A 14,124-nucleotide genomic window follows, 5' to 3' on the forward strand; every position below is an offset into this window, starting at 1 on the left:
ATGGGATTACTTTAGGGACTCCCTCAAGAAGAGTGAAGAAGGCACAGTGATGCCGAAAAGTTGGTGTTTTTTACCCAATACATCACTGCGTGTGCGTGCGTGCGTGCGTGTGCGTGCGTGCGTGCGTGCGTGTGCGTGCGTGCCTGTGCACGCGTGTGTGTTTAATTCTTCCCAAAGGTTCTTTACAGCTGTAATCAGACAGCAAAACATTTCTCACATCACAGTTATATACATCCTACTTAAAACACTCCTCCTTCTCTCCAATTCTTATGTTTTATGGCTCCACAGGAAGCTAATAAAGAGGGTAACAGGATAACAAACCTGTATTACTCCCTTAAGAGAATCTGTCCTCACCTCCTGACCTCAATCCCTCCTTCATCTAATCTACAGATGTTCATCTGTCTCCCCTGTTTCACACGTTGCTCTCCTCTCATCCCCCCAACACATTCCGAAGCCATCTGTCTTTCTTCAGAGACATAAAACTAATTATCTTTCATTTCCTATTATTCATTTACTATCTCAATGATCAAAGTTCATCCGTATGTGTGTATGTAATGTAATGTATGTATGTATACAGTTAAAGTCGTGCGTTTACATACACCTTAGCCAAAAAACATTTAAACTCAGTTTTTCACAATTCCTGACATTTAATCCTAGTAAACATTCCCTGTTTTAGGTCAGTTAGGATCACCACTTTATGTCAGAATAATAGCAGAGAGAATGATTTAATTCAGCTTTTATTTCTTTCATCACAATCCCAGTGGGTCAGAAGTTTACATATGCTCAATTAGTATTTGGTAGAATTGCCTTTAAATTGTTTAACTTGGGTCAAATGTTTTGGGAAGCCTTCCACAAACTTCCCACAATAAGTTAGGTGAATTTTGTCCCATTCCTCCTGACAGAGCTGGTGTAACTGAGTCAAGTTTGTAGGTCTCCTTGCTCACACACACTTTTTCAGCTCTGACCACCAATTTTCTATAGGATTGAGGTCATGGCTTTGTAATGGCCACCTTAATACCTTGCCTTTGTTGTCCTTAAGCCATTTTTAGGATGTTTTTATCATAAATCTTCAATAATATTCCAACCGGACAATTCCGTTGTCATTAGAAAGGAAAGGGAACGGAGCTCACGCTCACAGCCGCGCGTGATAAACAACTTAGGCTTTCAGCTGAGCCACTTACCGTGAGTGGTCTTATTCTCTCCCCTTTCACAATAGAAGACTGAAACAACTTTATGTGCCATCTGACCCAATTTACACTGGATATTGGATAGGCAATCACTTGAAAAACTACAAACCTCAGATTTCCCACTTCCTGGTTGGATTTTTATCAGGTTTTCGCCTGCCATATGAGTTCTGTTATACTCACAGACATCATTCAAACAGTTTTAGAAACTTCCGCGTGTTTTCTATCCAAATCTACTAATAATATGCATATCCTAGCTTCTGGGCCTGAGTTGCAAGCAGTTTACTCTGGGCACGTTTTTCATCCGGACGTGAAAATACTGCCCCCTAGCCCAAAGAGGTTAACAAGAAATGTGTGGAGTGGTTGAAAAACAAGTTTCAATGACTCCAACCTAAGTGTATGTAAACTCCCGACTCAATTGTGTATGTGTGTGCGGCTCTCTTTATTTAAATAGCTTCCAGTGTATTCTCTGTTAGTCAGCACCTCAGCACTACATAATGTTCTCTGGGGGTGCACCAGCTCATGCTTTTTATTAGACTGTGTCAGTATTTTGCCACGTTTGCCACGTTCCATATTAGCTAACTCTGTCGTTCCTTCTCCTGTCCCCCATCTCTGTCTCTCCCTCTGACACCCACTATCTGTCCTTCCCCCCTATCTCTCCCTCTCTCTCCCTCTGTCTCTCCCTCTCACTCTCTCTCTCCTGTCCTCCATCTGTCTCCCCCGCTGTCTCTCCCTCCTTCTCCCCTGTCCTCCATCTGTATCTGTCTCTCCCTCTCACTCTCTCTCTCCTGTCCTCCATTTGTCTCCCCCGCTGTCTCTCCCTCCGTCTCCCCTGTCCTCCATCTGTATCTGTCTCTCCCGCTGTCTCTCCCTCCTGTCCCCCATCTATCTCCCTCTCCCTTGCCCCCCCACCCCTGCCTCTCCCTCTCCGTCTCTCCCTCTCTCCTGTCCTCCATCTCGGTCTCTCTCCTGTCCTCTATCTGTCCCTCTCACTCCCTCTGCCTATCACTCTCTCTCTCTCTCTCTCTCTCCTGTTCTCCCCCTCTCTCTCTCTCTCTCCTGTTCTCCCCCTCTCTCACTCTCTCTCCTGTCTCTTCCTATCCCTCTCTCTCCTGTTATCCCTCTCTCTCCCCAGGCCTTTTTTGAGACAGCTAGTATGATGCGGCAGGTCTCCCATAAGCACATCGCCCTGCTCTATGGAGTCTGTGTACGCCACCTTGAGAGTGAGTGTGCACACACACACACACACGCACACACACACACACACACACACAGTAACCTACATGACCCTATAAACCTCTCTTCCTGTGCAGTGTTCATACAGAACCTATACTACAGTATTGCAATAGTAGATCAGCAGATATGATGGGACTTGTCATTATTTATAATTAATGAATTCCCCATGAGCTGTTGACTCAGTACTGAATAGTACGTTGACATAGGTTGAATCTCAAACCGATCACTTTGAGCAGTCGATCACTTGATAAAGGACTTAGTGTTCAGTTTGAGATTCATCTATACTGTGCTGTACCCTCTGAACACGATTTACCTGTCTAAACCAGTTAGTGGGAGATGTTTTGTATGAGTACAGTAATGTAGCTATACTGTTTTCCCCAACAAAAGACAAACCAGTCTTACTGTTGTGGTAGCCAGGCAGAATATGGTGTGTGTGTGTGTGTGTGTGTGTGTGTGTGTGTGTGTGTGTGTGTGTGTGTGTGTGTGTGTGTGTGTGTGTGTGTGTGTGTGTGTGTGTGTGTGTGTGTGTGTGTGTGTGTGTGTGTGTGTGTGTGTGTGTGTGTGTGTGTGTGTGTGTGTGTGTGTGAGGCATCTATTCTCAGTGAAATGAATTCAGTTCCAGTCAATAGCATGTGACTTAATGTATCAATCAATCAAATGTATTTCTAAAGCCCTTTTTACATCAGCAGATGTCAGAAAGTGCTGTACAGAATCCCAGCCTAAAATCCGAAACAGCAAGCAGATGTAGAAGCACGGTGGCTGGGAAAATCTCCCTAGAAAGGCAGTAACCTAGGAATGTACAGGCTGACTTCATCTACCCCTTCATGTGTGTGTGTGTGTCCAAATCAAATGTTATGCTTCATAAACAACCGGTGTAGATCAACAGTGAAATACTTACTTATGGGCCCTTTCCAACAATGCAGAGTTAAAGATAAAAAATAAATACACGGTAAAATAACGAGTAATATAGGTAGGGGTAAAGTGACTTGGCGACAGGTTAGAATATAGACAGTAGTAGCAACTTATGTGATGGGTGTGAAAGTGTGTGGTGTCAGTAGGCATGTGTGCGTGGGTGTCGGTGTGTGGGTAGAGTCCAGTGTGTGTGTACATAGAGTCAGGGCAGGAGAGAGAGTGCAAAAATGGGGGTCAATGCAGGTAGTCCATTTGATAAGCTATTTAGCAGTCTTGTTTAGTAGTCTTATGGCTTGGTGATAGAAGCTGTTTAGGGTCTTGTTGGTTCCAGACTGGTGCATGAGTACCGCTTGCCATGCGGTAGCAGAGAACAGTATGGCTTGAGTCGGACCATTTCTTGGGCCTTCCTCTGACACCGACTGGTATTGAGGTCCTTGATGGCAGGGAGCTTGGCCCCAGTGATGTACTTAGCTGTAATCACCACCTTGGTAGAACCTTGCGTTCGGGTGCCTTGCCGTTGCCATACCAAGCGGTGATGCAAGCAGTCAAGATGCTCTCGATGGTGCAGTGGTAGAACTTTAGGCTGGCCTCCCGAGTGGCGCAGTGGTCTAAGGCTGTGCCACTAAAGATTCTGGGTTCGAGTCCAGGCTCTATCGCAGCCGGCCGCGAATGGGAGACCCATGGGGCGGCGCACAATTGGCCCAGCTTCGTCCGGGTTAGGGGAGGGTTTGGCCGGCAGGGATTTTCTTGTCCCATCGTGCACTAGCGACTCCTGTGGCGGGCCGGGCGCAGTACACGCTGACACGGTCGCCAGGTGTACGGTGTTTCCTCCGACACATTGCGGCTGACTTCCAGGTTAAGTGGGCATTGTGTGAAAAAGCAGTGCGGCTTGGTTGAGTTGTGTTTCAGGGGAACGCACGGCTCTCGACCTTCGCTTCTCCCGAGTCTGTACAGGAGTTGCAGCGATGAGACAAGACTGTAACTACCAATTGGAAACCACGAAATTGGGGATAAAGAGGGGTAAAATAAAAATGAAGACCTTAAGGCTGCCTCATCCTTGTCGGTGATCAGTCCTACCATAGCTGGGTCATCAGCAAACTTCATAAAGGTGTTGGAGGCATGCGCGGCCTTGAAGTCGTGCGTGAACAGGGAGTACGGGAAGGGAATAAGCACACACCCCTGAGGGGCACCTTTGTTGATGGTCAACGTGGCGGATGTGTTGTTTCCTACCCTCACTGCCTGGGGGAGGCCCATCAGGAAGTCCAGGATCCAGTTGCAGAGGGAGGTGTTCAGTCCCAGGGTCCTGAGAGCACTATGGTGTTGAATGCTGAGATGTAGTCAATGAACAGCATTTTTACATACTGTAGGTAGAGTGCATTTGGAAAGTATTCAGACCCCTTCACTTTTTCCACAATTTGCATCCTGGTTTTCTGTCTGGCCCTGCGACCTTGAGAATGTTTAAAGGTCTTACTCACATCGGGTATGGAGAGCAAGATCACACTGACTTCTCCCTTTCTGATATTCTGCATATTACCAGATGTAAAAAAGACAAGCCTGACCTCTCCCCTCTCTGGGCCCCAAGTGACTTTTCCCTAGAGAAGAAAGGAAAATTCAACTCCCGACAGTATAGTCCAAAAAAATACATTCTAATGACAAGTATCTCACATAAGCATATTATGAAAGTAAATAAAACATCTTATTTATCAATGTTACCTAACTAATTCTGTATCTGCGAAGACAAAGCATTGTCCAAACATTTCAAACAACTTTTGTAATACAACTTTAGGTATTTTTTAACGTAAATAATCAATATAATTTAAGACGGGATGATATGTGTTCAATATCGGAGGAAAACAAAGTGGAGCGTGCTTTCAGGTCACACGCCTCTAACAAAGAGTACACTTCCCTCGAGCCTCATTACTTCTTCATTTCTCAAAGGAAAAACCAGGTTTGTTAAAAACCAAATTGGAAAAACCAATTTCTAAAGACTGTTGACATCCAGTGGAAGCGATAGGAACTGCAGGAAAGTTGATTAGAAATCTGGATTCCCAATGAAAACCCATTGAATAGAGAGGGACCTCAAAACAAAAAAAAATGGTTTTGTCCTCTGGGTTTCGTCTGCCAAATAAGTTCTGTTATACTCACAGACATGATTCAAACAGTTTTAGAAACTTCAGAGTGTTTTCTATCCACACCGACTAATAATATGCATATCTTAGCTTCTGGGTCTGAGTAGCAGGCTGTTTACTTTGGACACGCTTTTCATCCGGACGTGAAAATACTGCCCCCTGTCCCAAAGAAGATAATTGGGGAGGACAGGCTCATGGTAATGGCGTGAGCGGAATAGGTGGAATGGTATCATTCGCTGGATTCCAGCCATTGTTATGAGCCATCCTTCCCTCAGCAGTTTCCACTGCTGTCCATGTCTAGGGCTGCACATTTCAGAGGTGGAAACTTTCCATGGGAATTAACGGAAATATATGCAAATTAATATTAATACCATTTAAATGTAGATGTTTTTTGCCTTGGATATATTTACCATATCATATGGAGACAGTTACATAAACCTTTTACCTCATCATAAGTAGACATGATTAAATCCTTCTAATAGAAATAAACAATTTAGTGAACTTTAATTAAATGAGTTGACTCTTCACATGGGATGATTTCACTGAACAACAAAGGAAAGGGAATATTGAATGATCCATCACATCTCCCAAAAACGTACATCTGTAAAATGATAGTCTAGAAACTAAAGCTTTGGTGGTCTTCCTCTCCGGCGTCCATGTCTTCTCCTGGACCTCCTCAATGTCCACCTCTTGAACATCAGACTCTAAGGCCTCATTTTCACTGTCACTTTCCAACCTTGTTGAGGATGGCTCGTTGTCAGGCTCAAAAAGCCTCAAATTTGCCCGGATGGCCACCAATTTTTCAACCTTTGTATTGGTCAGCCTGTTGCGTGCTTTGTTGTGTGTGTTCTCAAACAAGGATCAGTTGCGTTCTGAGGCGGCTGATGTTGGTGGGATTTGGAGGATGATGGAGGCAACAGGGGAAAGAGCCTCAGATCCACAAAGTCCCTTCCACCAGGTGGCTGATGAGATATATTGGCATGGCTGCCATATTGCATCTCCATCCAAAAGCCCTTGCTTGGAAGTGTACTTCGCCAGACTGCCAAGAACCTTGCCCTCATCCAGGCCAAGATGGCGAGACACGGTAGTGATGACACCAAAGGCCTTGTTGATCTCTGCACCAGACAGGATGCTCTTGCCAGCATACTTGGGGTCCAACATGTAAGCTGCGGTGTGTATGGGCTTCAGGCAGAAGTCTTCATGCTTGTTGATGTATTTCAGAACTGCAGTTTCCTCTGCGTGGAGCAACAGTGAAGTGGGCAGGGCAGTACGGATTTCTTCTCTTACATCTGCAAGCAGAGTCTGAACATCAGACAGGATGGCATTGTCTTCCTCAATCCGTGCAATGGCTATTACTATAGGTTTCAGGCTGCTTACCACTCTCTCCTAAAATACATCATCCAGGAGGATCCTCTTGATGGGGCTGTCCATATTGGCAGATTGTGATATGGCCATTTCTTGGAGAGACTCCTTCCCCTCCAGGAGACTGTCAAACATGATGACAACACCACCCCAACAGGTGTTGCTGGGCAGCTTAAATGTGGTGCTTTTATTCTTCTCACTTTGCTTGGTGAGGTAGATTGATGCTATAAGTTGAGGACCCTTCACATACCTAACCATTTCCTTTGCTCTCTTGTAGAGTGTATCCATTGTTTTCAGTGCCATAATGTCCTAGAGAAGCAGATTCAATGGGTGTGATGTGAGGGTAAGACTCCTCCACTTTAGGCCAAGCAGCCTTCATGTTCGCAGCATTGTCTGTCACCAGTGCAAATACCTTCTGTGGTCCAAGTTCATTGATGACTGCCTTCAGCTCATCTGCAATGTAGAGACCGGTGTGTCTGTTGTCCCTTGTGTCTGTGTATTGTTAAGTACATTTCTACTCGTGAATACTGGTTGAAGGGTGGAGATGATGTAGTTAATTATTCCTTGCCCATGAACATTCGACCACCCATCAGAAATGATTGCAATACAGTCTGCTTTCTCTATGATTTGCTTGACCTTCACTTGAACTCTGTTGAACTCTGCATCCAGCAAATGAGTAGATAAAGCATGTCTGGTCGGAGGAGTGTATGCTGGGTGAAGAACATTCAGAAATCTCTTCCAATACACATTGCCTGTGAGCATCAGAGGTGAACCAGTTGCATACACAGCTCGAGCAAGACATTCATCAGCATTTCTCTGACTACGTTCCTCCATTGAGTCAAAAAAACGTCTGATTCCAGGAGGACAATGAGCTGCTGTTATCGATACGGTGTCTGATTCCAGGAGGACCATGAGCTGTTGTTATCGATAAGGTGTCTGATTCATCATTTTCACCTCGAATAGAAGTAGAGGGACTTTTGTCAGAGGTTGCTTGTTGTGAGCGCTGAGGGAACTTTATGTACTTGGCCAGATGATTCTGCATCTTTGTTGCATTCTTCACATATGATTTGGCACAGTATTTGCAAATGTACACAGATTGTCCTTCTACATTAGCTGCAGTGAAATGTCTCCACACATCAGATAATGCCCGTGGAATTTTCCTGTAAATATCAGAAAAAAAGTTTTAAAAAACCCCATATACAATTCCATGTACAGATAAATAGTTAAGCAGTTCGATTTAACAACTCATTTGTAAGATACATTTTTTTAAATGAAACATGTATGGAAACAGGTGAATTAACAGTCTCAAGCAAGCTAAAACCCACATTGTAGCAAAAACTAACTAGCAGAAATTGTTAACAAGTTATAAATGATTTAAACACACTTTGCTGTAGGCTCTATTTACTAGTTAACACAAAATAATGTATGTCATATAAAATATATTCACCCCACCCAGTATTATAATCAAAACTTACCAGAAAGCTCAGACAGTGTAGTAGTGTGGGCTCAATAGCATCTCATTAGTGTGCAAGATCTTGAGAATCAGCTGTACATGTGATGGAAGAGTGCACTGCAAGAATGCACAGCGCATGCAGAGGGTTGCAGTTCCATTGAATTGGGGATAGTTTAACCAAAATATGCTACAAGACCTAGAATTGCCTTATGAGTATCCCACAAAAAGGTTCACGGTTATTAGCTAACTTTTTTGATGAATTTATGCTAAATTCCCCAAATTCCTGGGTTTGAATTCCCATGGAAATTTACCAGAAGGTTTTTTGACCCTTTGCAACCCTGTCCACGTCTCTCTCCCTCTCTCCCAGATATCATGGTGGAGGAGTTTGTCCAGTTAGGTCCGTTGGATATGTTCATGCGGAGACAACACAGTCCTCTCAGTACACCATGGAAGTTCCAGGTGGCCAAACAACTGGCCAGCGCTCTCAGCTACCTGGTAAGAAAAACACACTCTGAAATGTCTTCAACCTCTTTGTTATGGCAAGCCTAAATAAGTTCAGGAGTAAAAATGTGCTTAACAAGTCACATAATAATTGCATGGACTCTGTGTTTAACATTAGCTTTTATGACTACATCTCTGTACCCCACACATACACTCATCTGTAAGGTCCCTCAGTTCGAGTTGTGGATTTCAAACACAGATTCAACCATAAAGACCAGGGAGGTTTCCCAATGCCTCCCAAATAAGGGCACCTATTGGTAGACGTTGGAAAAAAAGCAGACATTGAATGTCCCTTTGCACATGGTGAAGTTATTAATTTACAGTTTGGATGGTGTATCAAAACAGCTAGTCACCAGAAAGATACAGGCATCCTTCCTAACTTAGTTGCCAGAGAGGAAGAAAAACACTCAGTGATTTCACCATAAAGCCAACGGTGGCTTTAAAAAAAGTTAGTTGAATGGCTTTGATAGGAGGAAACTGAGGATGGATCCACAACATTGTAGTTACTTCACAATACTAACCTGCATCACAAAGTGAAAAGAAGGAAGCCTGAACAGAATAAAAATATTCCTAAACATGCATCCTGTTTGCAATAAGGCACTAAAGTAAAACTGTAAAGAAATTGTTAAAGAAATGTCCTGAATACAAAGCGTTATGTTTGAGGTAAATCCAACATAACACATCACTGAGTACCACTCTTCATATTTTCAAGCATGATGGTGGCTGCATTAGGTTATGGATATGCTTGTCATTGGCAAGGATAATAAGCGGAATGAAGCTAAGCACAGGCAAAATCCGAGAGGAAAATCTGTTTTCCAACAGACATTGGGAGACAATTTCACCTTTCAGCAGGACAATAACCTAAAACACAAGCCAAGTATACACTGGAGTTGCTTACCAAGGTAACATTAAATGTTTCTGAGTGGCTTAGTTTTGACTTAAATCGTCTTGAAAATCTATGGCAACAACCAACTTGACAGAGCTTGAAGAATTTCTTTAAGAATAATATAATACAAATATTGTACAATCCAGGTGTGCAAAGCTCTTAGAGACTATCTCTCTCTGTCTCTGTCTGTGTAGGAGGATAAGAAGCTAGTGCATGGCTTTGTGTGTACCAAGAACATCCTGCTGGCCAGAGACGGAGTGGACAGTGAGGGAGGACCCTTCATCAAGCTCAGCGACCCCGGCATACCCATCACTGTGTTGACCAGAGAGGGTAAGACTTCACTGAATCATTTTGTTTGGCAAATTATGCACATTGAGTGCAAGACAACCATCATGTTCCATTTCGATTTGTGTTGTTATCCAGAGCAACGTATCTTATAGGACAGATAGGACAAGGGCCCAATTTGAGATTGTAGATTTTATTGTACAGTATGTTGAGTTCTGAAAGGTTTCTGGCCCAGAATAATGTTTTTGGGAACAAGACTATACAAATGCACAGCTCACATTCCATTTTCCCCCCCAATGGCATATTTATGTTTGTTAAACATTTACTGTGTCTGTGGCTGAGTGAAGACAGTTAAACAGACCAAACAGTGTTAATGTCCACTGGGACCACTGTATCTGACAGATGGGAACACTCTCCCTCCCTCTCTTTATGTTACTGGCATGGCAGGGCTGTGGATTCCTGTCAGCTGGAAGTGACGTGAGGGCTTCTGGGAAGAACTTGGGATTAGAGATGGACAGTCGGAGAGAGGGGGTTGGAGATGGAGACAGTCAGAGAGGGCTAGAGATGGAGAGAGAGGGTTAGAGATGTAGAGAGGGTTAGAGGGAGACGGTCAGAGGGGGGGTTAGAGATGGAGACCGTCAGAGAGAGGGTTAGAGATGGAGACAGTCAGAGAGAGGGTTAGAGATGGAGACAGTCAAAGCGAGAGGGTTAGAGATGGAGACGGTCAGAGATTGGGTTAGAGATAGATGGGGTTAGAGATGGAGACCGTCAGAGAGAGGGTTAGAGATGGAGACAGTCAGAGGGGGTTAGAGATGGAGCCAGTCAGAGAGAGGGTTAGAGTTGGAGCCAGTCAGAGAGGGGGTTAGAGATGGAGCCAGTCAGAGAGGGGGTTAGAGATGGAGAGAGAGGGTTAGAGATGGAGACGGTGAGAGAGGGGGTTAGAAATGGAGACAGTTAGAGAGAGGGTTAGAGATGGAGAGAGGGGGTTAGAGATGGAGACCGTCAGAGAGAGGGTTAGAGATGGAGACCGTCAGAGAGAGGGTTAGAGATGGAGACCGTCAGAGAGAGGGTTAGAGATGGAGACCGTCAGAGAGAGGGTTAGAGTTGGAGACCGTCAAAGCGAGAGGGTTAGAGATGGAGCCGGTCAGAGAGGGGGTTAGAGACGGAGCCGGTCAGAGAGGGGGTTAGAGACGGAGCCGGTCAGAGAGGGGGTTAGAGACGGAGCCGGTCAGAGAGGGGGTTAGAGACGGAGCCGGTCAGAGAGGGGGTTAGAGACGGAGCCGGTCAGAGAGGGGGTTAGAGACGGAGCCGGTCAGAGAGGGGGTTAGAGACGGAGCCGGTCAGAGAGGGGGTTAGAGACGGAGCCGGTCAGAGAGGGGGTTAGAGACGGAGCCGGTCAGAGAGGGGGTTAGAGACGGAGCCGGTCAGAGAGGGGGTTAGAGACGGAGCCGGTCAGAGAGGGGGTTAGAGACGGAGCCGGTCAGAGAGGGGGTTAGAGACGGAGCCGGTCAGAGAGGGGGTTAGAGACGGAGCCGGTCAGAGAGGGGGTTAGAGACGGAGCCGGTCAGAGAGGGGGTTAGAGACGGAGCCGGTCAGAGAGGGGGTTAGAGACGGAGCCGGTCAGAGAGGGGGTTAGAGACGGAGCCGGTCAGAGAGGGGGTTAGAGACGGAGCCGGTCAGAGAGGGGGTTAGAGACGGAGCCGGTCAGAGAGGGGGTTAGAGACGGAGCCGGTCAGAGAGGGGGTTAGAGACGGAGCCGGTCAGAGAGGGGGTTAGAGTTGGAGACGGTCAGAGAGAGAGGGGTTTAGAGTTGGAGCCGGTCAGAGAGAGGGGGTTGGAGATGGAGCCGGTCAGAGAGAGGGGGCTGGAGATGGAGCCGGTCAGAGAGGGGGCTAGAGATGGAGCCGGTCAGAGAGGGGGTTAGAGATGGAGCCGGTCAGAGAGGGGGTTAGAGACGGAGCCGGTCAGAGAGGGGGTTAGAGATGGAGCCGGTCAGAGAGAGGGTTAGAGATGGAGCCGGTCAGAGAGAGAGGGGTTTAGAGTTGGAGCCGGTCAGAGAGAGGGGGTTGGAGATGGAGCCGGTCAGAGAGAGGGGGCTGGAGATGGAGCCGGTCAGAGAGGGGGCTAGAGATGGAGCCGGTCAGAGAGGGGGTTAGAGACGGAGCCGGTCAGAGAGGGGGTTAGAGACGGAGCCGGTCAGAGAGGGGGTTAGAGACGGAGCCGGTCAGAGAGGGGGTTAGAGACGGAGCCGGTCAGAGAGGGGGTTAGAGACGGAGCCGGTCAGAGAGGGGGTTAGAGACGGAGCCGGTCAGAGAGGGGGTTAGAGACGGAGCCGGTCAGAGAGGGGGTTAGAGACGGAGCCGGTCAGAGAGGGGGTTAGAGACGGAGCCGGTCAGAGAGGGGGTTAGAGACGGAGCCGGTCAGAGAGGGGGTTAGAGACGGAGCCGGTCAGAGAGGGGGTTAGAGACGGAGCCGGTCAGAGAGGGGGTTAGAGACGGAGCCGGTCAGAGAGGGGGTTAGAGACGGAGCCGGTCAGAGAGGGGGTTAGAGACGGAGCCGGTCAGAGAGGGGGTTAGAGACGGAGCCGGTCAGAGAGGGGGTTAGAGACGGAGCCGGTCAGAGAGGGGGTTAGAGACGGAGCCGGTCAGAGAGGGGGTTAGAGACGGAGCCGGTCAGAGAGGGGGTTAGAGTTGGAGACGGTCAGAGAGGGGGTTAGAGATGGAGCCGGTCAGAGAGAGGGTTAGAGATGGAGCCGGTCAGAGAGAGAGGGGTTTAGAGTTGGAGCCGGTCAGAGAGAGGGGGTTGGAGATGGAGCCGGTCAGAGAGAGGGGGCTGGAGATGGAGCCGGTCAGAGAGGGGGCTAGAGATGGAGCCGGTCAGAGAGGGGGTTAGAGATGGAGCCGGTCAGAGAGGGGGTTAGAGATGGAGCCGGTCAGAGAGGGGGTTAGAGATGGAGCCGGTCAGAGAGGGGGTTAGAGATGGAGCCGGTCAGAGAGGGTGGGTTAGAGATGGAGACGGTCAGAGAGGGGGGGTTAGAGATGGAGACGGTCAGAGAGGGGGGGTTAGAGATGGAGACGGTCAGAGAGGGGGGGGTTAGAGATGGAGACGGTCAGAGGGGGGGGGGGTTAGAGATGGAGACGGTCAGAGAGAGGGTTAGAGATGGAGACAGTCAGAGAGAGGGTTAGAGATGGAGACAGTCAGAGAGAGGGTTAGAGATGGAGACAGTCAGAGAGAGGGTTAGAGATGGAGACAGTCAAAGCGAGAGGGTTAGAGATGGAGACAGTCAAAGCGAGAGGGTTAGAGATGGAGACGGTCAGAGAGGGGGTTAGAGTTGGAGACGGTCAGAGAGGGGGTTAGAGTTGGAGACGGTCAGAGAGAGGGAGTTGGAGATGGTCAGAGAGGGGGTTAGAGTTGGAGACGATCAGAGAGGGGGTTAGAGTTGGAGCCAGTCAGAGAGAGGGGGTTAGAGTTGGAGCCAGTCAGAGAGAGGGGGTTAGAGATGGAGACAGTCAGAGAGAGGGGGTTAGAGATGGAGACAGTCAGAGAGAGGGGGTTAGAGATGGAGACAGCGAGAGGGTTAGAGATGGAGACAGTCAGAGGGGGGTTAGAGATGGAGACAGTCAGAGAGGGGGTTAGAGAAGGAGCCAGCCAGAGAGGGGGTTAGAGAAGGAGCCAGCCAGAGAGGGGGTTAGAGATGGAGACAGTCAGAGGGGGTTAGAGATGGAGCCAGTCAGAGAGAGGGTTAGAGTTGGAGCCAGTCAGAGAGGGGGTTAGAGATGGAGCCAGTCAGAGAGGGGGTTAGAGATGGAGACAGTCAGATAGATGGGGTTCGAGATGGAGACGGTGAGAGAGGGGTTTAGAAATGGAGACGGTCAGAGAGAGGGAGTTGGAGATGGTCAGAGAGGGGGTTAGAGTTGGAGACGATCAGAGAGGGGGTTAGAGTTGGAGCCAGTCAGAGAGAGGGGGTTAGAGATGGAGACAGTCAGAGAGAGGGGGTTAGAGATGGAGACAGTCAGAGAGAAGGGGTTAGAGATGGAGCCAGTCAGAGAGAGGGGGTTAGAGATGGAGACAGCGAGAGGGTTAGAGATGGAGACAGTCAGAGCGAGAGGGTTAGAGATGGAGACAGTCAGAGGGGGGTTAGAGATGGAGACAGTCAGAGAGGGGGTTAGAGAAGGA

The 14,124-nt window shown here is 47.7% G+C and overlaps 1 protein-coding gene across 1 annotated transcript in view; it reads left to right on the plus strand.

Annotated features, from left to right (window-relative positions):
* LOC139409475 (Janus kinase 1) overlaps positions 1-14,124 on the plus strand; it is an 88,193-nt gene that overhangs the window by 45,360 nt on the left and 28,709 nt on the right. The window contains exons 13-15 of the mRNA XM_071154666.1: positions 2,320-2,407; positions 8,644-8,771; positions 9,858-9,993. Of these exons, the coding sequence (XP_071010767.1) occupies positions 2,320-2,407; positions 8,644-8,771; positions 9,858-9,993 (352 nt within the window). The remainder of the gene's footprint in view (positions 1-2,319; positions 2,408-8,643; positions 8,772-9,857; positions 9,994-14,124) is intronic.

This window comes from Oncorhynchus clarkii, chromosome 5, assembly GCF_045791955.1.
Source record: "Oncorhynchus clarkii lewisi isolate Uvic-CL-2024 chromosome 5, UVic_Ocla_1.0, whole genome shotgun sequence".
Taxonomy (NCBI): domain Eukaryota; kingdom Metazoa; phylum Chordata; class Actinopteri; order Salmoniformes; family Salmonidae; genus Oncorhynchus; species Oncorhynchus clarkii.